Genomic DNA, 24,771 nt, shown 5'->3' with positions numbered 1-24,771 from the left:
CAAGGTTAAAGAACGTGAGCACGAGAGTGTGTCAGCAGAGCTGCTGTTGCTGCTCGCTCCAGTTTCTAGGTACAGGTAGGTAACCCACTGCCTCTGGGAACAATCCACGCATTATTTGAGTTACAGTGGGAATCTTGCACTATAAAGTGGTCTGTTAATAGGAGAGGAAGTATGCTCATCAGCTTCCCATCTGGAATCAAACCCACCCATAGACACGGAACTGGAGAAGAGGAAATAAATAGGACTTTTCTAACGTCGGTTTCCAACCATTTTCAGTTTCCTCAGTTTCCTTTTCCCTTCAGTTTGGGTTATAGATAGGGATGCAAAGAATAACCATAGGAAAAAAAGGTAATGGTTGGAGCAGTCAGCTTCAGGAAATGGTCACCTCCTGGAGCACCACCAGCTGTGCATGCACACGGCTCAGTGCAGCCGGCGTTACCACCAGCAGGGCGCACACAGTGTCACACAGATGGCATGATGCTGATGGGCACTGGGTGGCCCTGCAATGCCATCAGAACAGAGCTCAGATCTGAGTGGTAAAGGCCACATTCGGGAGCACACAGATTTGCTCAACTTCATACACTTCTCTGCCTTCCTTCCCTTCACTGCTGGGGTCATGATGCACTGGGGAGGGTGTCCCTCTGCCCAGCACCTGCACCGAGGGCTGCTCACCGCTGCATGGGGCCGAGATGGGGTCATTCCCATGGCCATGTCCTCTGGCTTCTGCAGGAGGGGATAGCAAACCCCAAAACCCCAGTAGGAGGCTGCTACCGCCGGGTAAATGGTGTCTGGAGATTGGCCCATGGGAGGTCCTCGCGACCACAAGCACATCCAGCTTCCTGCTGCACTGCCCGCTGCCCTGGGGACATCTCCGCAGGTCCCACGAGCACAAGGGCCATCCCGCACCTTTGGGTCAAATCCGAGCGTTCATAGCAGCTCTGCGGGATAAAATCCCTGCTGGTATTTCTCTGGCACAGCAGAGCAGAGCCCTGGCAGCACCCAATGCCCCATGGCCCCGCCAGGGCCACAGCTGCTCCCAATCAGCGCAGAAGCACGGGGTTCCAGCGGAGGCGTGCGCTGCAGGGGAGCTGTGAGCTTTTCCATCACCTCCATCGTATGGTACCAATTACCCCTCGGCACAACAGAAAGCTTAACAACAACCAGATTCGGGACCAGCGGGCTGCAACCTGCTTCCCTGCCGCCTCCTTCTTTATCAGCGCTCTGTTGCTAACCCACAGAACACGTGTGCCTGTGGTTCCTCCTGCAGAGCAACACGGAGCCTGGAGCAGACCACTGTACTGAGGGGCTGAGATGTTGTTCACTGAATTCAGCTTCAGCGCCCAAGAACTGGATGATGCATTGGGTCTCCCTGGTCTCTGCTCTTCTAAAGCAGAGATGTTCCTGGTTGAAAGGCTCTCAGCCAGGAATTTACCTAATCACCTGTGAAAGGTGGTACTCTTTCAGTATAATTAATGCACTGTAGCAATAAGTTCTGCCATGAAATTACATGTGGCTAACTATGCAGTGAGAGGCACCTGTTTTGTATATGTTGAGCTTGCTTCCTGACAGCTTCATTACATCTTCTCCCATACACATATTAGGACAGACAGTGAGCCACCACTGCCAGCAAATCTTCTGTCATCTGTGATTTGCAGAGCCCTGCCAGCTGGCTCTTTTTGGACTGTGCAGTCCCAAGTCAGTTCTGCATTTAGGTGCTCTGATGATCCTCACACTCCTCCTACAGGTCTGCTCTGTCGTTCAGGATTCAGACCATAATCAATGTAGACAATCACTTAACGATGTCATCGTGACATATCTGTTTTTCTTCATAATTCTTCTTTGCTCCATTTGCTTTCCAGCCCACAGAGGACGTTCAGTCACACCATATCTGGAAAACCTTCTATATCTCCCAACTCTTGGAAGCGGATGCCCTTGGTACTGGTGTCCCATACCTGACAGGGGCTCCAAACACCAATTCTGTGCCTTTCCAAAAGCACACAAGCATCTCCTGCCCAAGGCAGCATGCCCCAGGCAATGCTTTGGGGGATGGCATCCAGGCTGAGCGCTGAGGAACCCACCACGGTGGCAGACAGGTTGGGCACCTCCTGCACTGGGAACACAAGCATGGCTATGAATCCTGCTGAAGTGAACAGCATTTGGCCTGTCATTAATTACCATTGCTCTGAACTGCCTATATTGTATATTTTCTCTCTTTGATAAACTACATTTCCAATTCAGCAAGTTCCTACATGGCCAACATTGGCCAACCGTGCATGTTTAGAAAAGTGTTCATATTTTCTAAAGATTTTACTTAGAAAGTGAAGCAGATACGTTTGAATGAGCCTTCATAGCGTGCGGGGATCATACAGGCCCATTATCTGCCAGGTTTTTGATGGAGTGGTTTGTGTAATATCTGAAATATGAACAAAGCTGTCCCCTGTGTAAGGAGCCAGACATTTCTTTGAGCATATTTAGAATGAGTCACATAAATCTCCTGTTCTGCACATGTGCCCCTACTCAAGGAATTTCCCCAAGAATGCTAGATGTGGATTTCCAGGAAATTACAATAGTTGGAATGGATTTTGAAATAGTCACATGCTTAGAACATATCATAACAGACACTTCAGAAAGGAAATGGAGCAATGTATTTAAAAATGTTGATTAACGCAAGGTTGCAGCCTTCAGCACTTCCAGCCAGATTGCTCCCTCACACGTTTCCATTATGACTCCATGGAAAAGAAGTTTCATCAATAATAATAACAATTTCAAGTAGCAGACCTGACATTTTTGCCCTTCTTTAGAAATTGCTGCAGAAATACGAGCTTTTATAATAAATAGTTACATCTCTTTTATGAGTGGAGACTTGTTAACCCACTGACCATAGAAAAAGTAAGCAAACAGCGGGTAAGATATTTGATGGAAGTTAAAATGTCATCTTCTGATCTGATGTAAGAGACTTAAAATTAATTTGGTTACTCTCTATAATCAACACGACCCATGAAGGGCTGGAATGCAAAGTACTCACAGGCACCAGCAGGTGCTTCAATGCACACCTCTTTGTGTCCCAATAACCAACAGTGTGAGCAGGAGGCTTACAGCCCAACCTACATCACTTTCCTTCAAGGAGGATCAAGGATGTGTTTAGCAGCACACTGCAACCCAGCCTCACCTCTACATGGCCTCACAAAAGCTGCTCTCTCATACTTCAAGACGAATATCCTCCCTTGATGAAAGCAGGAACCATTAAAGGAATGTGGCAAAGTAGGATCCAGCCCAAACTGGAGCACCAGGATGTGATGCTGTTGCTTTCAAGCAGCATTTTCTGAGGAACGTGGTGGCCCAGCTCTGCAGCTCGTGCTGTCACAGGCTGTATGCTTGTTTAGTTGTGTGCTATTCATAGAACCATTGAATGGTTTGGGTTGGAAGGGACCTTTTAGATCATCTACTGACCTTTTAGATCATATACTTCCAACCCCCTCTATAGGCAGGGATGCCTCCCAGTAGACCAGGTTGCTCACAGCCCCATCCAGCCTGGCCTTGAATGCTTCCATGGAGGGATCCCCCACAACCTCTCTGGACAACCTACTCCAGTACAGCCCTGCTCCTGTTCCATTTGCTGCCCACTTGCCCAAATCCTGCGATGACACTGTTGTGTTAAAGCTGACATAACCAGAAAGGATCAGGCCTCTTACCTTCAATAACACAATGGTCAGGGACAGGAATCCTCCTCCCCATCTCCATGACATATGCTTTCACTTTACCCAGGTTCTCCTTCAAGTGCAGGTAGAGCTTGTCATGGCACTCCGCAGGACCCTTCCCCACCTCCGTGCTTCCTTCCTGGGCCTCTCCTCCAGCAGGTGCTGGAGAACCTTCCAGTTCTGTGCAATCGATACTCTGGTGTGAAACCAAGGAATTTCCCAGTTGCATTTCTTCAGCATCAACACTAAAAGGCAACTTGTCATTTTCTTGCCTGATGTAGATCTCAGTGAAGGAGATCCCAGCAGTTACGTCCCCATTCTCCTCATCTTGCCCGCTGTCTGCGTTCACCCCCTTCATGCGGACTGCATGCAAAGCCAGGCTCTTGGACCTGAAATGCAATTAGGGAGAAGTGCTTTGGAATGGAGGTATGGCAGAGCACAGTGTGGTGAGCAGTGAGAAAGGACTCATGTGGACACGTGCTCTTCCAGGTGAGCCCTGTGCAGCCAGCTCTGAGAGTAGAGCACAGCGTTAGCTTAGCCAAGGGAAATACCTTCCACAGATATACATTTCAAAAGCAAACACAAGCCAGTTTTAATAAGCAAATGAAACTGAGTCCTAAACGTACATCACAACATCTGCATGCCACAGAAGGAGCCAATCAACCTATCTGTGAGAAACTCATAACCCCGGCACTGCAGCGTATGCTTTATTGATCACGTCATAAAGATGCCATACAACAGAGATTTAACTGAACCAAACCTGAACCACAACGCAGCCTCCAGTTCTGCGTTACCCACGCCTACACACTGAGCACAGAACTATAAGGTCTCCATTAGAACAAGGGGGCTGGAAGGGAAGTGCCCAAAAGCAGGCACTGAGCTGATGCACGTCCATCTCTTCCTTTCCACAGCCATCTGTGAACATTTTCCACCCTCCCCGCTATTTTAGAGTGCAGAACAGATTCAGTAAATAACTTGGAATTTTTTTTGCCAGCCTTTAAATTCATGGATGTGAAGTTGGTTCAAACTCCTTACAATGCCTATAGGTATCACATATCCATTTCTCAGTATTTGGATAATGTTTCATTACAAAACTGATATTCCTGAAAACCACCCGTGCATTTAATAGAACCATACCTGTTAAATCTCATATCCTTCCTTTCTTCTTTAGAAACCTGGCCTAGGCTGTATCTTCTCACTGAGCCAGGGGTACTGGCGTCGATAGTTATTTTTTCTTCAAAAGCCTGTATTTTCACTTGAAGTTTTTCATCTTCTTCATTTCCATTCACAACAGATTTCAGATTGCCCAGTGGTACAGGGGATTCTGTGTCGGTATCATTTTCTGTCCTGGGGAAGCAGAAAGCAGAGATTTAACGCCGGCACACTTTGCTCCTCGTGATGCTGACACTGCACTTCCACCACTGACACACTTTAAGCACCTGGGGAAATTATTCTGTTTCAGCAGAGATTTGCCTAGAGGTTGATTAATCATTTTCAGAAACATCTTCCAGATCAACATCTCTGTCAGATGGATCAGAAATGCTGAACATCTCTGACAACGTTGGATTAGAAGCTGCATGTGCTGTATCTGCATAGGCAGAAAACCTCTTTTCCTGATAGTCCCACTGGGAAAAGTTTTTCAGCTGAACTTAAACCATTCTTCCAAGCTTGCTAAACAGTGACTTCTTACATTATTTTCACAAACCAAAAGCAGAGCTAATTGCAGGGTTTATGGAAGGCTGTAGTTTTAACAATTTGACGAAAGCACATGCGGTTGGTACTAACTTCATGTACTCTGAGTAAGAAAAACATGTTTTGGAACTCAGCACACGGAAAGAAATGGGATCAGGAGAAGTTCTCAATAACTCTACCAGGAGCTCTGAAATAAGCTGGTGTTGCTTCTGGTTCCCCTGGCTTCCTTCTCCACCTTAGGAGCAAACATCCCAATGGCGCAATCCGTGAAACACGGATATAGAAAAGCCACAAACGAGGATTTTAACACACCATCTTCAAAGCAATTGCGTCTCAACAAGTCATGCTCACAGCTGGGAAGCCCCTTAGCAAGTCCCAAACACTGCAAATCAGCAGTTGTGGAAAGAAAGCACGTTTGAAGAAAACAACTGCGAGTACTGCATTACAGTACGCGTTATTGGTTTCAGTACAGGCAGATAGGGATATCTCTCGGGGGACCCAGCAAGTTTTGTCTTGTTTGGTTTTTAATTCAGGCAAGAACACATTAACACTGCAGAGCATTTCTGAAAGAAGTATTCCAATAAAGAACTGAGGTATGACCTCTGCCGCACTGGAACAGGTTGCCCAAGGAGGCTGTGGGTGCCCCATCCCTGCAGGCATTCAAGGCCAGGCTGGATGTGGCTCTGGGCAGCCTGGTCTGCTGGTTGGCGACCCTGCACATAGCAGGGGGTTGGAACTGGATGAGCACTGTGGTCCCTTTCAACCCAGGCCATTCTATGATTCCATGATTCACAAATAATTCTATGATTGTTTTCCAGCATTCTCCAGTTGCGCCCTGATGACTTTGTGAAGGGAACACAAGACAACACATCCGCTAAAGAAAGACATCAGCAAAGCAATAGGTTAATAAATACAGGGCTCACCACCACACCTTGCACCCCACCTCAGCCCTGACCCGGCTGATACCAGGATCTCCAGCAGCCACTTGCTCTCTCGCACATACCAGCCCTGCACCCAGGAAGCCAAAAGCACCTCAGGGGAAGTGTGCAGCAAAGCCCCTGCCCTGTGCCCAACGGGATGCTGGCAGCCCTTCCTGCTGGCCTCCCCTTGCAGCAACAGTAAAATAAACTATTGTTTGAAATCTTGGCAAAAGGCTTTCGGTACATTGCTGAGGTTGTTGGAGTGGGATCAGCTTACACCAAAGCTCGGACTGGTTTCAAGAGGAAAAGGATGCACAGACCTATCATGGGTCACAAGGACCTTGCTTGCAAAACCCTCAACGCTGCTGTGCTCCTCATTGTTTCAGTGCTGCCAGGCTCTCTTCGGACAACTTTAGAAAGCCATCTAACTCAGCAATAAAGAGCGATATATTAATTTAAAGAGCATTTCTCCGGACTGCCACCAATATCAACATCACCCATCTTGTGCTTAAAGTGGGCAGAAAAGTGCCCACAAATAGAAATTACTGAAAATACACTGGGATGGGATGGCTTCCAGATGCAGCTCTGCTGGGAAGCAGCGTGGCTAGATGGAGCGCAGGACCTTGTGTTGCATTAGTGGACAGCTTTGAAGGCATGGTGGGATGGCATGGGGCAGGCAAGGAGAGGCTGCAGCTCAGAGCCTGCCTCCACTCATGGAGAGGAAGCTATCAGGAGCTTGCAAATAGTGCCAGAAACCAATTACCCTGCAGACAATGAAAGGCAAATGAAGGGTAAACGAATGCAAAACGACGCCATGTGCTCCAGGCATCCTCTCCTTGAGGAAGGAAAGGTACTTCCAGCTGCTACGAACCTGAGCAGCGCTGCTGCCACCTCTTACCCCCAGTCCTTACGCAGAGTGATGGCTTGGAAACATTCATCTTCCTTCCTGCCTTTTCCTGCCTACTTCTAATTGACTGCACTACACTTGTTGGTTGGATCCGCCCATTAAGACTGTATGCATTCTTCAAAAGCCCCTCTGAGACGGAACAACTTGCAGTAGAGAATCACATGGTTTTAATTACACTCCCCACTAAATGCATGTAAAATTCCCCGTGTCAAACAACCCCAAGCGAGCCGTCATTCCAAAGAAATCAGTTTCTTCTTATGTAAACACACGATTCTGGAAGGAACGGTTGCAATCCAGCCACACATTTTAAAGCCTCCATATTCTTTCCACAGCACAAGTGCTCCAGATTGCTGCTCCTCGAAGCACTGCAGCAGCAATGGCAGCAGCACTGCAGCCAGCACAGATTGCCATGTCAGCCTCTGGGTCGTTCCCACTGAACCTCAGCACAAATCAGAAGCAGCTCTGTGTAAATCGGCGGAGATCCCTCATTTTGGCCTTAATTTGCTGCTCAGTACTTGCTCCTGTCTGGGTTAGCTGATGCTACGCTTGATATAGGCCTGAAAACGTATTTTAATTTCCTTCCATGGCAAACACAGCTCTGCCCTCCCCTCTCCTCCCCCAGCTCCGCACACAATGCAGTACTTTGCATCTGTATCCACACATACACACCAGGCAGCTTCTGCTCTTCAGCAAAGCCAGCCCTTAACAAAGGGGTGTTTCATAGAGAAACGGGGCAATAACATCCTAACAAAAACCTTTTCCTGTGCTTTGGATGAACGATAGGTGCAGAAGATAAGAAGGCATAGGAAAACCACAGCATTATAGCAAGTAACATAATTTTTCTGCCATAAATCAAGTGGCCAACCCTGGGCAGGAGGCATCATTTGTGCTTTGCATGTTTCTCCCAGCCCTGCAAAATGAGTGGCTCCAACAGGGCTCCTCTCCTCTCTCATTTCTAACTCCCCAGGATACCAATTAGCTGTTTCTCAGATGACCTCCATGTTTTGGCTCCAGCCCTACGTCTGTCTCCGAGGCTGTCCTTCATGGTTATGAGTTTTCTGACATCTGTTATGCTTTATATCACAGCATTACTATCCCCTTCGAGCCCTCTTGACCCACGTCAATATACACAACGCCAACGATAAGTCTCTCCCCAATTAAAAGTGACTGCTACCAGATATCCAAGTAACACCTACATCCTTATTGCGACAAACGCAGCCTCACTGACCACGCTTTAATCTTAGGGCAGAGATTTGGAGAAGCTGATTGCTACATCAGTTGGGTACAAGTTCAGGATATTTACTCAGGGCTCTTTAGCAAACCCATGTCACAGGGCTGTGCCAGCCATTGTTCTTCTCAGCCTCAGCGGTTATCTTCTAGAGTAAACCCAATGATAGTTGTGCAGCCTGACTTCACTGGTTTATTTTTAGTGGAAGCTCTGCAGATTGCCCATGTCTGCTGACGTGGGACACGGCTTTCTTTCCGTGCTTTTGGAAGTGCTCAGACTTGAACAGCTTCTTTGTTCCCCACTGCCAACGACACAGCTGCTGCTGTGTGATGTGCAGAGGCACCTGGCATTGCAGGCACCTGGGGATCGTCCTTACAGCCTCGAGTTGCTTCTACAAGCAGAGGTGCTGTCCATTAGGTGTAAGGGTGAGCTCGCACACAGACCTGACCCTATAACCAACGCAATCCAACAGCCGAATGGGCATAAATTGCAACAAACCACAAGGGATATCGAGATCATTTTGCAAATAGCAACGCAGCAGCTCCCAGGAGCTCCCAGTGCCTTGCACAGCCCTGTCACAGCCACCGGCTCTACCTGGCTAATGGTGTGCTGCTGCTCTCCAGTTGCCTCACCAGGAGCTTGGCTATGGCACTGAAGCTGTTGCTCATGCGGTAGATGTCTCTGCTCTGTGTGCCCAGGATGCCAGAGAACGTGTCAGTGAGACTCTTAATTTCCAGCAAAAGGATGTGGTGAAAAGAGTGCTCCATGTTGGCCAGCTGGTCCACCAAATACATCAGGCACTTCCTGGCTTGCTCCTGGACAACACAAGGAGACAAAAAGAAACAACTCTAAACAAACGAATGCCATGTTTGCTCATGCAAGGCGGGTTGTGTGCATGTTGGGCACACGCGGGCATGTGTGCATGCTGCTGATGAAAGCATTGTCATTAGGGAATGGTGGTACCCCATGAGGCCAAAGGCACACGCTGTGCTCACCTGCCCCCAGCTCAGCGGGGAGCAGGCCCTGTGGGCTGTGCTGCACAGCTTGTGGCTGGTTCCATCTTTGTGTCTTTGTTGTGGCCCCATCGCATGAGTGGGCTTGTGTCCAGGTCGCTGCCTTGCCCGTGCTTCCCTCTGCAGCTGCAGGCACTCTAGAGCAACCAGACAGTTAGAGCCAGCTCCACACATGCTCTCAGCTGTGATGAGCACACAGCCAGCAGCCAATACCTCTTTTTCCAGAGCACAAATGTTTCCTGATCATGACTTCCCTTCTGGATGCACCAGGTATTGCTGCACATAGCATTGCCTCCAGGACCAGCCTTCAGCAGCACTCCCAGCCCCAGCAGGGTGCAGTGATGCACTATTCTGGGGACCACCACAGCCCCCCAAGGTGTGGGGCTGATGGTGAGGGGTTTGAGCACCCTGTACATCACAATGGCTCTCCTTGCACTGCGGTGCAGCACGTAGATGAGACCAACACTGCAGCAAAGAGGAGTTTAACGTGAGATTTCATCATAAGATCTCACCACTGGTGGTGAGCGGCTGCCTGTCAGCCCTATCAGTCATACCACACGTTGCAGTCTGATATGCCCTCTGCAGCCAAAGCTCTGCTGGGCAATTTACCCTGAAGACCGCATCCCCTGCCAATTAGGATGAAAGGGGCTGCTTCAGATCCTAATCTAAAAAAAGCACAGATATTTTCTCAAAAAGATACCTTATCTCTGCTTGGCAAGTGCACACAAATCCAATTCCAACTATTTCTGTGTGCACATGTGCAAATTCTCATACTAAAACACAGACCCTGAAGGTAAAGAGATGCATGGGGGTTTCTGTGTTTGATTATAATTGTCCTATGCAGTTTGGGTTCCAATTCCTGACAACACCTGCGGGGCAGAAGCAGCAGAGGGAGAAGCCAGTAGCTCAGCAGCTCATGTTGGATCCTCCAGTGGGACAGCTGGGCACAGGTCAGGGCAAACCCCTTCCAGCCCAGCAGATCCTTACAGAGACTGGGAGAAGCTTTGCTGTTAGAACCTGTGCCAAAGTGCAAGCAAAGGCACTTCAGGAAAATAAAGGGTTCTCATCTTCTTACCAAGCATTAGCAGCTAAGGAGGGGAAGCAGCGCGTCACGTGCAGCCTCCCTACGCTGCAGGGCAAGAGCACTATTGGATTTCAGAAGAAACTCCAAACTCTCCTGGGATCGTGTAACAGGGGAGAAAACACGTCTGAAGGTTGTGTTCCAAGCACAGCAGGACCATAAAAGCACACGGGAGACTTTGGCAGGACGTCGCCCGAGAACTGCGAGTGAGAAAATGCCAACTTGCTCCAACCCAAAGGCGGATGGCTGCCCTGTGTTGTGGCACAGAGGAGCGGTGCAGCAGTCAGAAGAACACTTCAGCCCCATGCAGAACCAGTGCAGGCACTGCGGGGTGGGCTGGGAGCTGCGGTGGAGCCTTTTTCTCAATGGCTCAAAGGAGGCTGGCTGTCGGGTAAATATTCCCCAGCTTATTTGGAAGACATTCCTCCCTCCTAGAGATAAACACGGGCTCAATTAACATTTAAAACACATTTCTGTTTCCTAAACAAACGGTGCGGCAGACGTAACTGGAAGAGAAGTTCTGAGCGTTGCCGTGTCGCTTTGATCCAGCTGGAGCTCCTCCAGCCTGCTGCAACGCTGCTGCTCGCCTGGAGCCAGCTGAAAGAACAATGGACCCCGCCAGTCGTGTCATGTGTAACTGTTAAACCAAACAGAGTCACGGCAAAACAGCTCGACATGAAAGCCGCCATTATCTCCGCCGCAATTTGTTATCCAGAAAGAAATGCAGAAAGCCTGTTTGGGCATACAGGACCCATTGTTGTTGGAGCTGCGGGTGTTTTCTGTTTTCGTGTGTTTTATCGCAGATATCTCTCACGTTTTCTGGCTCTCTGTCTGCTGGATCCAAACCATTTGGTGAGGTGTGGCCAAGCACTCTGCTGTAACTGAAATCCAGGCTGGGGAGACTACCAAAGTGATGGCAGGGATGGCATAAGGAACTCCAGTTTCCAGTTGGTTCAAAACACGCCCTTCTTGGAAGGATGAAGCTGAAAAGCCCAGCTGTGCCCCGAGGTGGGCTTTTGCTTTGCACAGATTTACAGCCAGGGAACAGGGTCTGATGTCAGCTTCACCCACCGGACCCGCTGATCGTGTTTGCAGCCTATACTATGAAGGGCCAACCCTCAATCCACGCCACTTCTTTTCGCCAAGTGAACCTTCCAGTGAGATCAAACATCAACAAATAAAATTCCAGCCCTACCATTACCATTTCATTGCTCACTCACTTTGTGTGGCCGGGAAGGGGCTGCTGATGGGAGCTCACGTCTGTAGCCCCGACACTGGAGCAGGACGAGGGGAGCATGAGAGGTGTTCCAAAAGGCACTTCCATGGTGTCTGGCATAGGGGACAGCCCTCAGGGACTGCTCTGTTGCTCGCACGCCCTGCTGGTCTCGACCTACGTAAGCTATCTGGCAGCAGTGATGCCTGGAATCCAGCAGTTCCACTTAAGTCAGAGTAGAACTTCAATACTTCCTCATGGCGCACTCATTTTTATCAGCTGAACCTTTAAGGCCAGTCCAGCTTTCGTGATGCCAGATGTGTTTCTGCTTATCTAATTGCAGGCTGAGTGCCTGTGCTGCAGTGAGCGATGCCCAGTATATCAGTGAATTCAGTCCCACAGGCTTTTTCCCCTTCTTTTAAGGTGCCTGATCTGCACAGCAGTGCCCAGAGACAGTTATCCCATGCAGGTTTGGCCACGGAAAGCTACATGCATCTGCACCAAGCAAGGGATTTAAATAGGAGAGAAGTACTGAATGCAGAAAGAAACATGGCCTGCTGCAGCTCTTGGAGTCTTAAACCTTGAAGAGAGTGATGGAGCCCAATCTATATACACAGGACTGCATTCTCCAGCCTTTATGAAGACAAACTCCCATTGAATTGGCACAAGGATCACCAAGTCCAGGCGGATGGTGGGACGCAGCTCTGCAGAAATTAATTATCCAGGTCACTGTGCAGCAGTCAGTGTCACACTCCATAAATGGCCCAGTTCTCCACATACTACTCATTTTCTTCCTGTGTAGCCAAGTTTTATCACAGCCATAAAAGTCTGACTTATTTAGCCAAAACTGTGATTTCAGAGCATTACTTTTGCCTTCACAGAACTGATTTGAGGCAAAAGGAAAACATCTATTACTAGCAGTGAAAGACAGTAAGCTCATAACTGGGAATGGAAACCCAAATCTCATTATAAATCAGGGTATGTCAGATATAAGCCAGGACAGTTTGGGGTCTGGGCCCAGGGTACCCAGCAGTGCTGCCCACGATCCAAGGCTGTTTGCAGCACTTGGCCCCAGTGAACTTCACTTCCATGTCCACACTGCACGCTTACGATGATGGAAGCAAGAAGTCCACTGCAAATTCATACCTCTGTCCTAAAGGTCATGAAACAGCCGTTAGGAGTTTGCCATTGTACATCATTGTACAGCACAGGGTTGTCACGAGGTCAAACCCCAAACCGAGTTAACGTGAAGGTGCTCCTATGATGAGGTTGAGCCCAGCACCGCTGCTGGGCACTTCCATTATACAGACGTTTGTCAGAAGTATTCAATTAACTCTGGCTACAAATCCAAAATAGCTGGATTACATGATGTTAGGAAGTTCATATTTCATCTCTTGCTTACTACGTTCCTGAAGGCTATATGCATTTAAAATTCAATATCATGCCAAGGGGCTGCAAAATATTTCTTCTCCTTTTCTTTGCCTTTCATTTCTCTTACTGTAGATACTGCAATCTGAGTTAAGCTGCTGGGATAATGACAGTCGTGTGCATTTACCAAATAGGAGTTTTAGCCATTCCATAAAAGATAGTAGGAATAGAACGCATTCACACAGAGAACAGATACACTGTTGATTAGGAGAGCTGCTTGCACTGGAACAGGTTGCCCAAGGAGGCTATGGGTGCCCCATCCCTGCAGGCATTCAAGGCCAGGCTGGATGTAGCTCTGGGCAGCCTGGGCTGCTGGTTGCTGACCCTGCACATAGCAGGGGGCTGAAACTCAATGGTCATAGTGGTCCTTTTCAACCCAGGCCATTCTATGATTCATTATGAGAAAACACATGTGCTGAACCAACCAGCCCATTCCTTTAGTTTTCCAACTTACCTCATCAACGTGTCCAACAGCCCCAAAGATCTTTGCCATTTGCCCAACCAAATGTGGGAAACTCTCACCAATTTCTTTTAGCTCTGGAAGAAACTCAGCCAAGGCTGTTGGGTCATAGCCAGATACTTCTGTCAGGATGTTTAGGATAATGTCACTGTGGTTGGGGTCTCTTACAAGCCCCAGTAGACACGGAATACACTCTTTCAGCACCTATTTAAAGAAGAAAAGAAGAAAGCAGTGAACGTGTCTGTGAATGGTGAATGCATAGAACCAAAAGAGGTACTGTACATTGGAGGGTTGGAAACAGACTGTCAGGCTTTGATTCAGTGGAATAGCTTTTCACCCTCGCTGACCTCTGCACATAGCTATTTGCTGAGGTCAACAGAAGTTCAGCTCAACATATGGAAGAAGGGTAAGCTGTAGCCTTGAAATATTACAGTTATGCATATATAAGAAAGAAAATACTCCATTGTTAAGAAAAAAAAAAGGTCAAAAAAACCCCTCAACCTCCTCACCAAACATTTCCCTTGCTTTAGGCCCTGTTCTATACTTAAAGGATTAAAAGACCATAGGTCTCAGTCATCCCTAACAATACAGTAAATTAAAGTACTGGTAAAAAATATGTGTCCTCCAGGAACTAAACAACACAATAAGGTTAATAATGGGCACAGAGCTAAAAATGAAGGCTAGCTCCTCGCTGCACAGAAAATGCCCAGCTGGCATTCCTTATAACAACCCAATTTTCAAGAGGCCGAGGGCCTGGACCTTAAAACATCTCACAAGCAGGATGGAGCACGTTCAACTGTCTGCTAAAGGATTCTTTCACACCTACGCTACTAAATGTCTACATGTGTACTAACACACCTCTGGGTCAGGGAAACTGATGGATGTGCGTAAATGCGTTTCAGAACAGACTTGTGAGACCTTCCACCAACTTCCCAGGGCACGGAAGTGGCTTCCAGACACTCCCTTGTGCATCTCTTGGCTCAGACACCGACGTCCCAGCGGGGCAGCAGCCCCTGTGCCCCCAGCCAGGACACACCAGTGGCACACGGTGACCTCAGACACACCGGCTCCAGCAGAGCCCCACCATGGCCACATGGGGCCCTTTGGTCTCTTGCTTCCAAAGGCAGCTCTATTTCATCTGTGACAGAGCATTATGATAAAGCTTCCTCAGCTGCCTGCTGGAAGGTATTAACCGCTGCCGATTCTTCTTTTAGAAAGGCTTCATAGATTTAATAAATTCACAAATCTTTGCCTTATTCAAATGAGCTGGCTGCTGCCAACCTTGTGCCATTTTGAGAGCGTGATAAGTAATGCCTCAATTCCTCTCCAGCTCGCTCTTAATCAGTTCCTAACTTATTTTAGCTTTCCTTGATACGTTCATACAGTTCTAATAGAAATGTAGCGATGGGAATTACAGCTCAACTGACGGAGGAAGAGCCAAAAAAGTAGAACACAGTCCTGGTTTATAACAACAACGACTGCTGGACCACAACGTTTATGTTCTCTTTATGACCGGATGGAGGATTTGGAATGGAATTAAAGAGTGGAATTAACGAAACTATGGCAAACCACAGGAAAGCACCATCATGCATGGAGTGGGACTTCAACTGAGATAGCCACCAGCAGCCAGACCTCACCAAGTCATCTGAAAGACATAAACCCCCCAAAGGGAGGTGCAGCACTGGGCAGCTCATCCCCACACAGCCTTACCCCGAGCTCTTTCCTCCGTGCCATGAGCTGGAGCAGCCGCAGGAGGTGGTGCTGCTCGGCTGGCTGCAGGTGGCCCATCAGTGCCAGCAGCTCAGGCAGGTGGTGCACCATTGGCTGTGGCTGCTTCTCATATAGGGCAGGCAGGACACGCAGCAGCAGTGAGTTCCCTGCCAACAGAGCAAAGGAGAGCATAGTGCATTACTGCACAGCAGTGCTGCGTGGCTGGGGGGCAGCCTGGACCATCCACATCCACCTGGAGACAGCAGCTTTTAGGGGTCATCGGCACAAACCAGGAGGTGTGAAATTCACTGGAGGAATCCTAGAATGGCCTGGGTTGCAAAGGACCACAATGCTCATCCACTTCCAACCCCCTGCTATATGCAGGGTCGCCAACCAGCAGCCCAGGCTGCCCAGAGCCACATCCAGCCTGGCCTTGAGTGCCTGCAGGGATGGGGCATCCAAGGCCTCCTTGGGCAACCTGTTCCACCCCCTGAGTTGCTGAGGAAATTGTGGACTGGGCCAAGGAGCCCAGTAGATGGCCCAACTAGAGCAAATCACAGCAGGTATAACAACATACGCGTATAAAGTTATTTCCTATTCATTATAATTTTCATTCTCAATGCAATACCAGGAGAGGGCTGCTTACAAGCTTTCAGATTTGGATCGCACTCCATCGAGTCCTACACTCAACACTTGTGATTTAAATGGCTTTAAAAAACAAAGAACAGAAAAGGCTAGAAAGCACATAAAAGTTCTTTTTCTCCTTCACTGAGATTCAGACTTTCAAATTAAATAAGCAGCATATGGAAAGAATAATTGGTTATTAAGAGAGCTAAATGTGCACGACAGTAAATTTGAACATAAATAGTTAAGGATGCCATTTCCAGGAATAGAATGGAGCCAGAGAAAGTCAACTGCAGACAGACTGAGATATGCAAAACCTCTCTCACACATTTTCTTAAGATGTCTGCGCATAATTCAGTTTGAAGCCCAGGCTCATACCAAAATATATAACTTCACATCGCTGTACATGCCTGCCTCAATATATTTAAGTCTCACTCGAACAACATATGGAAAACATCTGCCTATTGCAATGTAGTATGGCTTCTTTTTGTACATGCTTGCGAGTCCTTAAGGTCTCCTTGAATTTGGTGTCCAATAGGAACCAGCACTCTGGCCTGCTGCTTTTTCTCCCACTTAAACCCAAGCCCTATAGTTATGCAAGAGAAGCAGCTCAGCTCCCAGGTGGCAGAAAGAGGACCTAAGTGTCAGACCCAACCACACCACATTCGTGCCAGATACATGAAGAGCAACCCAAGCCTTGCAACACCACCTCTGAGCCAAGTAACTGAAATGCAATTCATTGCAGGCTCCAAAAGCATCCGGGTAGAGCCCTTCAGGGGTCCCCAGCCCTCGGAGTGCCTCTGCACTGCTCAGCCGCTCTCTGCATCTGACCCCAAAGCATTTGTTCTGCTCCTAAAGCTGCTGGCTTCTCCCAGAGCCCTGTGTACAGCCACCACAGTGCTAACAGCAAGCTCCAGCCCCACCTCTGTCCCCAGGGCCATGGGGAACTCCTGTCCTGTTCCATGAATGGAGCACACAGCCAGCTGCAAATGAAGGAGGTTTGCTGATGTTTACCCCAGGCAGGTCAGTGAGCAGCTCAGTTCTGGCTGCTCTACCAACATCTTTGTGCCAATCTCTCCCCAACGCTACAAGTGGGGCTGCACAATAGTTAAGGGACACGAGTACCACTGCCTTACCATGGCATCAGTGCTCCTATGTCACAGAGGTTCTTTTGAACGTGCCTCTTCAATTTGTATATTCAGCAAGGATTTGATTATTTTTTTTTAATTGACCAGAAAAAGTAACCCAAAGTAACCCAAAGTAACCAAAAGTAACCCAAAGTAACCCAAAGTAACCCAAACTAACCAAAAGTAACCCAAAGTAACCCAAAGTAACCAGCACAGCACCAATTTGCCCAAAGCTCAAATTAAGGTTTTCTGGATTCTCACCTGAGTCTGAAATTGAACAATTCTATAATCAGATATACTGAAAATTACTTCCTTCTCTGGATGATGCTGTGTTTGCAGAGTTAAGCCTCTGTGGCACTTGCACGTGCTTAGCTTCCACTGCAGGTTTTCTGTCCATGTAGAATGGATGCCTTCAGCTCCGGTCACATTTCAGCAAGAGATGAAGTTCCCTGCTGTGCCCTGGGCAGCTCTTCCAGTCACCGTACGACAAACGTTACTGGGTTTGTAGTTATGAGCCAGGTTGAATGGAAGGCAAGGGCAGACTGCAGGCAACCCCATGGCTCTGGAGCAGTATTGCAGTGACCTCACTGATATGGAATTCTCTTTAATTGGATAACCTGTATATACAAACCTGTAAACAACCCAAGCAGAAACCACAGTTTGTGTCTGCTCTTTGTACAACTCCAGAAGGGTCACAAAGCACGACCCCGTCCCCCACATTTTCATGTCTGCAGGTTTCCTGTCAGCTCCCAGCACACCCCAGCAGCTGCCATCCCTTCCCAGCTTCCATGTGGTTCACCCACACTCAGCCGCCACCAACTTCTGCCTGCTCACATCTCGGAGGTGACACCCTGCCCATTCCCAAGCAGCTCCCTCTGTTCCATCTTGCCTCATCCAGCTCAGCCTAAACGAAGAGCCTGAAATGCACATTTGCTTTCTGAGAATGGAAAAACGGGATAGTCAGCTCCTGAATCATCCCCTCTCTCCCTTCCTCCCCTGCCACCATTATCCCCAGTGTTTTCCAGATTAGACTTTCTCAGGATTAGACCACACACTGGGAATTATGCAACTCCAGCACAAAGCAATGTACAGTTGGGGACATCCGATGGCTGAGCGCTGCTGGCTGCAAGTCAGGTGGGGCAGAGGCACCGATGGCAGAACACAGCCCTGCAGCGCAGGGTTACGCTGCATGTACACAGCCAATGTACCTGCATGTACAAAGAGCCACAGAGGTTGGATGTTAGGAAAGATTTCTTCTCCAAAAGAGCAGTGGTGGAGCGGCACAGCTATGCAGGGAGTGCTGGGGTCACCATTCCTGGAGGTGTTCGGAAGCACAGGGATGTGGCACTGAGGGATGTGGGCAGTGGGCATGGTGGGGTGTGCTGGGGTTGAGGTGGGGATCTCAGAGGCCTTTTCCAACCGTAATGATTCTATGAAAGGCTCTGTGTGCTGCCTCTGTTCTGCCCCATCCATGGCCCAGCCCAGCAGCACAGAGCTTGTGGGAGAATGAGCCCCATAGCACTCTGCAGGCATGGCATAGGCAGAGCTGTACAGCAGCACTTGATCATAGAATGGTTTGGGTTGGAAGAGACCTCAAAGATCATTTAGTTCCAACCTTCCAAACTCAAGGGGTGATGGCTGAGGCCACGTGCACCCCTCCTGCAGACACTTGCCCCACTCCCACGCTATCAGCTGCAGTGCTGGAGCAGGGCTAGCAAGCACGAAGGGAAGCACCGGCCCCTCCTGGAGAGTCTAAACAGAAAGGGAACACGGATTGCAAATGAGATGCAGTTCTGTTTGCTTTTGTATCCTGTTCCCTGAATATTTTGTGGCCAATATATAATTCATACCATCAGTGTGTTACCCTTCATCTCAATTATGGAATAACCAAAAGCCCATTAAACTGATAAGCTCTCCAGCACTTAAAAGCGATCAACACCAACAACAGTAGGACTTGGCACCAGATTAACACCTAACCCGAGAGTTTCTCATTTTGTTTTTCTCCATGTGAACACACAGTTCTAATCCTGCAGCTGCTAACCTGTAGGCTCCCGAAGGAAGAAACTAAACAGAATACGTTACCTGCATGGATACAAAGCTGCTATTGCTAATTTGGGCTAGAAAAGTCCAAACCCGACAAGCTGTCTTTATTTTACAAGTTCTCCTTTATAGCTCAAACTACTAGCATAGCAGAAGTTTCTAAAGAAAACATCCCCCAAAGCCACAGTCTGTAGGTTACACCAGACACACGCACCCAAACCAGCTCCAGGTAGACGTGTTTTCCTGCCAGCCCCCTCCGGAGCCACGGCACATACCAACAGCCAATGGAGTTTGCACAAAGAACACAGAGCAGCCCAAGTGATGCAGCTCAGGCAGCAATCCCTCTCCCAGCTCCCACCCCACCGTGCTGTGCATTTCTGGCACTCTGCTCCAGGGGAAGCAGCAGCGTGCGGAGCAGCTCTCCCCGTCCCCCCCTCCTGCAGACCTGGGGGCTGACATTGAGCAAGCTGCACGCCCCCTGCTCCTCACTGCCAAAACCAACAACCAGAAGTGCTCCTATTACAGCGCTGGCACTCGCGGCGCTCATTCATTCAAGCTGAGACACTCGGAGCATTTATTAGGGGCTGCCCGTGGCTCCTCGCAGTCCCTGCTGCAGTCCCACTCCAGCCCAGCCCCAGCCTGGCTCTTTGCAGGAAGCAGCTGCACAATGCTGCCTGGAGGAGTGCTTTCTCTGCTCATGCTGTTCTGTGTTTTCAGGGCTTCTGCTTCCGTGCTGGATGAAGGCGACGACTACGATCTCATGTATGTGAATCTGGATAACGAAATCGAAGGTCCGGTTCTGGGCACTGAGGAGTGTAAGTAGATACTGTCCACATTGCTGTTAAGCGCAGCGCTGCATTCTTTGTTGCTTAGCTCTTGTAACAACCACAAGCATTACTTTAAGAGGAACCATGTGCTTGTAGCAGTAGGTTATTGCAGACAGCGATGCTCCGGTGCTGGGATGGTGCGCTGCAGAGTTTGCTGGGCACTACTTTTCTGTTTTCCTGCAGCAGACAGCGAACACCACTTGGTTTTAGGATTGCTGTACCGAACACTGCTTTGCCTTCTGCTTTGATACAGAAATAAGTGCAGGGCAGGCTGAAGCTTTGCACAGAGGCAGATTTTGGGAAACACTCCTTCTGTTTAAACCTACATCCGTGCCTTGCCTTACAGCTGCCTCGTGTGACTGCCAGCGGGAGCACACAGAGTGGGACAAGCTCTTCATCATGCTGGAGAACTCACAGATGAAGGAGAACATGATGCTGCAGGCGCTGGAGGATGGGCTGAAGGCTGACGTGCAGGCAATCAGAGCAGAGCTGAACCAACTCACTGCTGGCCTCGCCGGCACCTTCAGCTCCACGGTGCAGCAGCTCACCTCCCACGCCTTGGCCCAGCTGGAGCAGGCACAGCAGAGGAACGGAGACCAACCTGAGGATGCTGAGAGGCTCTGCGAGTCCCAGCAGGGCAAGGTTCTGGAGCAGGTCCTGCAGCTGAGCCACAACGTGTCCGCCAGGCTGGGCCAGCTGGAGAGCTCCTGGCTGAGATGGGCAGAGCGGGAGGCCCAAGAAACAGCTTTCCAGCTCCAGCAGGACAAGCTCAGCCACAGCAGAGAAGACAACCTTCTCTTGAACACCTTATGGAAAGAGCTGCAGCAGACCAGATCTGAACTGAAGGCATCTCAGAAATGGGCTTCCCAGCACCTACTGCCAGCAGGTGAGTGCAGTGCGGGGCGTTTCACAGATGGGTTTTTTAGGGGCCCAAACAGATGTTCTGTGAATGCTTTCCTCCTCGTAGGGCTCCAAAGCAGCCTTATGGGCAGCCCAGAGGCTCTGAGCAGGCTGTAGATACAGGGGAGCAACTCGGTAGGCATTCCTGAGAAAGCAGTTCTGAGCTCCCCAAATGTGGGATCAAAGAAAGATTTAATCAAAACCCTCACGCAGGGCAAAGCAGCCACCCAGCCACCAGCCCACCTCCAGCAGCTCTCCTAGATCCAAACGGCTGCCAAAGAGCAGCGAACATATTTCATGCACACCAAAACTATCCTTCCCTTCTACCTCCCCAGCTGGTAACCCCTCCCTCCCCACCCACTCACGGAGCACTCCTGTCCCCCTGGAGCGTGTTCCTGCTCCTTCCTCACCTTCCTCCCCAGCTCAGAGGACGCTGCAGCAGGGCACAGACAGCTGCTGACACCCTGCTACCACTACAGTCGCTTATTTCCTCCTGGAATATCAGTGAGCAAGTGAGGTGCCCATAGAATGATGGGCTCACTGCTCAGATTTCCTTGGGGTCCCCTGTGCTCTATAGCAAGACTCCCAGCAGCAGCAATAGAGCGGGGTATGGCAGAGCAGAGCCGCAGCTGCAGAAAGCACGGGCACGTACTGTTGTGTGCACAGCAGAACTGTGCAGCTCTGCCAGCCAGGTGACAACGGCTGCATACTTTCTCAGCGCTGCCACGTCTTTAATGACTGCGTTTTACCACAAAGAAAAGTCCCTGTAGATTAAAAAAGGAAGAAAAATCCCACAAACCTACACTCACATTGTCCTGCACGTGTGCCAATAGGAAGGAGGGATGCAGTCCCACCAGCACTGTCAGCGACCACTTAGCAATGCCATCAACCCTCACGCAGCTGAGCAAGGACACAAAGCTGTATTTTAATGGGGAACACGAATTCAGTTTTGTGAATACACTGCTTTCACCCCTTTATTTGCTGCAGCATTTCAGCGAACTGCATGTCCTGGGAGCAGACCTTCCAGCACATCCCTAACCCCCATCCCAAGCACATGGATCTTGCCTTCCAAAAGCCATGAGCTCATTCCTTATCTCCCCCCGTAGCACAGCCAGCCTTACACCATTTACTGTGCGTTGTAGGAGAGTCAAACCTTGATCAGCATTAGAGACCTCAGCCTCAACGCTGGGAACTCAGAGTACTTCCACTAGTTGCAACATGATTTTATAGCGAGCATTCTTACTTTTTACTTTAAGATACACCTCTTAAGTAATTCCAGTGTGTCTCTCTGCCTGGAATTTCTTTTTCAAGGGAATTTTTAGCAACTGACTTTAATCTTGAACTACTGCCAGACATGTCTTGAGGGATTTCCTAATCACACTTTTTGTTCTTCAGCGAGGCTGGATTTAATTTTGTTTAGCCCTGATAACAAAGCCAGAAAGCTTGCTAGCTAAAAGCTGCTTTGTGAAAGTGCTCCTTCACAGCGTCTTAAGGAGCATCCCCAGCAGCTGCCCCCCAGCCTCCCAAAAAAAGAGAATCCCAGAACCGTATGGGTTGGAAGGGACCTCTGCAGCCCCCAGCCCCCCAGAGCAGGTCTCCTGCAGGAGGTTATGCAGGAAAGCATCCAGGTGTGTTCTGAGCCCTCCTCTGGAGGTCCCACCACCTCCCTGGGCAGCCTGTCCAGGACTCTGTCACCCTCACAGGAAAGGAGTTGTTTCTCATGTTCAGATGGAACTTCCCTCATTCCAAATCCGCCCCAGGTTTGAAGGAAGTGGTCTGGAATAACACAGCAGCACAGTCCTGGAGGACACAGAGAGGCCTTCATTCACTAAAGCAGGAGTTTCCACACATTCAGACCTTCCAGATGCTGTAGCTGAGGAGAAAATGAGTCGGCTTAAATGCAGGCTGCTTTTTCCCTATGTAACTTACAACATCCACTTGCATGTAAGGACCAGGGAACAGCATATAGGATACCAAGGATATCTTGTGCTCAGTAATCATCAGGTACTTCTCTAAGCTTCATGAACTCCTGAGAGCAGCTTCAATTATGTAGTTTCTATTACAACTTGTGGCTGATTGGTGATGGGAGAGGAACTGCCTTACAAATATCCATATTCTCAGTGCTTAACCAGCGCACAGTTCCTGACGGCCCTACAGACAGGGTCACAAAAGAGAGTCCTAAAAGAACCGAAGCTCAGCATGCTTCTGCCAGCACTCCCTGCTCCTGCACAGCGCTGCTCCAGGTTTGGCTCCAGGTAGGCTCCTGCCCCAGTGCATTGCATTGCCCAGAATGATGTGCCCAGCCCTGCTGCTCAGAAGCTGTCGGTGGCATCCAGCCCTACAGGATGCCCTGCAGCTGCTCCTGGCACAGAGATCCAGCAGCTCCATGCTGCTATCCCAGGAACGCCACAGTATCTCAGACTTCCAGAGAGCCACAGCAGCAAACCCATCTGCTTACTGTAATGTTGTTGTTCCCATCACATCGTGATGGAAGAGGACACGGAGGCTAAAAATGACCTCTGTGAGACAGAGCTGTTGCTCCATTCACCTCTCACCACAGACGGAACTGCCCGATGTGAGGTGCCCATCTCTACTGGCGACCCACGCAGGCTGCAGGGCTCCCCAGTGCAGAGGGAATGCAGCAGGATGGGCAGGCAGCTAACCCTAAGTTTGATGTGTACAGGACTGTGCTTTTGTGGAGAAGGGAAAGCTGAGCCTTGTTCGAGCAGCACGACTAGCCCCTAGGCTCACTGCCATAAAAACAGCACGGCAAATTCATCCATCAGGTCTGACAGCTTCTTCAAAGCATCCTGCAGGTGGGTTCCTCCCTCCATGGGATGAGCCGAGCTTGCAGCCCTCTGAAAAGCCCAAAGTGAGCGTGAGCCAAGGGTCCTACCTGTGCACCTACCAACGACTTGTACTTAATGCCATCTTCCTAATTAACTTTTTCAGGCTACGAAACAGCAATTCTGTTCCCAATGCGCTCCAGAAAGATCTTTGGGAGCATTCATCCAACAGCTGCCATGACCCTCTCCTCCTTCACCGTTTGTGTCTGGGTTAAAGCAACAGAGGCTTTGGACAAAACCATCATCTTCTCCTACGGAACAAAGCTCAATCCCTATGAGATCCAGCTGTACCTCAGCCGGCAGTCCGCAGTGCTCGCTGTAGGCAGCGCCCAGCACAAGCTGGCTGCCAGGGATGTGGTGGTTCCCGGGAAGTGGATCCATCTGTGTGGCACCTGGAGCTCGGATAACGGGACCGCATCGCTGTGGGTGGACGGAGAGCTCACGGCCACTGCTGCGGGCATTGCTGACACACACATCGTTCCCGATGGAGGAATTCTGCAGGTCGGCCAAGAGAAGAACGGCTGCTGTGTCGGAGGAGGGTTCGATGAAGCTTTGGCCTTCTCGGGGAAGCTAACAGGGTTGAACCTGTGGGACAGAGTGCTCAGCACGGAGGAGATAGCAGCACAGGGCGGAGAGGATGCGTGCAGCTCCCGGGGCAACATTGTGGGCTGGGGAGTCACGGAGGTTCTGCTATATGGAGGAGCTCAGTATGTTTCTTAAGCCGCAGGAAAGCAGTTTGTGAAGCAGAGCACATTTCGTTAAGAGCAGAACACCAGTGTACGTACCAGGAGCGGAGCTGAAGAAGCCTGTATCTCTCCAGCTCCCAGGGCAGATTAGCACCGCAGATTTACGCAGTGAGATGCTGTGGGGGTGGGATTTGATCTCCGCCTGCTGTTTTGGCAAAACACTGAAAATACCACATCCAGACTTGACGTTGGATAAGCCATTCCTGAGGTCAGATGATCGCCATCTCTCTAACTTATGCTGAAAGCTGAGTGCCGCGGTGGGCACTGCAGCGCTGCCCTGGGCTCCTGCCCAGCCCTGGCAATGCCAAGTA

At 49.5% G+C, this 24,771-nt stretch overlaps 2 protein-coding genes across 23 annotated transcripts in view; one reads left to right on the top strand and one right to left on the bottom strand.

The window, feature by feature from the left end:
• VEPH1 (ventricular zone expressed PH domain containing 1) overlaps positions 1-24,771 on the bottom strand; it is a 54,694-nt gene that overhangs the window by 15,584 nt on the left and 14,339 nt on the right. For 14 of the 22 annotated variants that reach the window (XM_015291790.3, XM_003641782.6, XM_040705936.2 and 11 more), the window contains 5 exons: positions 15,351-15,517; positions 13,635-13,844; positions 9,040-9,260; positions 4,836-5,045; positions 3,693-4,087 (listed from right to left, as the gene is read on the bottom strand). In XM_015291790.3, coding sequence (XP_015147276.2) covers positions 3,693-4,087; positions 4,836-5,045; positions 9,040-9,260; positions 13,635-13,844; positions 15,351-15,517 — 1,203 coding nt within the window. Of the gene's footprint in view, positions 1-3,692; positions 4,088-4,835; positions 5,046-9,039; positions 9,261-13,634; positions 13,845-15,350; positions 15,518-15,556; positions 17,733-20,848; positions 22,742-24,771 lie in introns of those variants that run through there. The other 8 variants (XM_046898591.1, XM_040705942.2, XM_025153547.3 and 5 more) reach the window with 7 other exon arrangements.
• Positions 19,540-24,528, top strand: PTX3 (pentraxin 3). Its single transcript, NM_001017413.1, is given in 3 exon segments — positions 19,540-19,956; positions 20,315-20,854; positions 23,821-24,528. Coding segments are annotated over 3 exon segments (1,302 nt in total). The 5' UTR covers positions 19,540-19,808; the 3' UTR covers positions 24,435-24,528.

Source organism: Gallus gallus, chromosome 9 (assembly GCF_016699485.2).
Source record: "Gallus gallus isolate bGalGal1 chromosome 9, bGalGal1.mat.broiler.GRCg7b, whole genome shotgun sequence".
Taxonomy (NCBI): Eukaryota; Metazoa; Chordata; class Aves; order Galliformes; family Phasianidae; genus Gallus; species Gallus gallus.
Note: the sequence above shows the minus strand (reverse complement) of the source record. Positions and strands in the feature narration are given on the sequence as shown.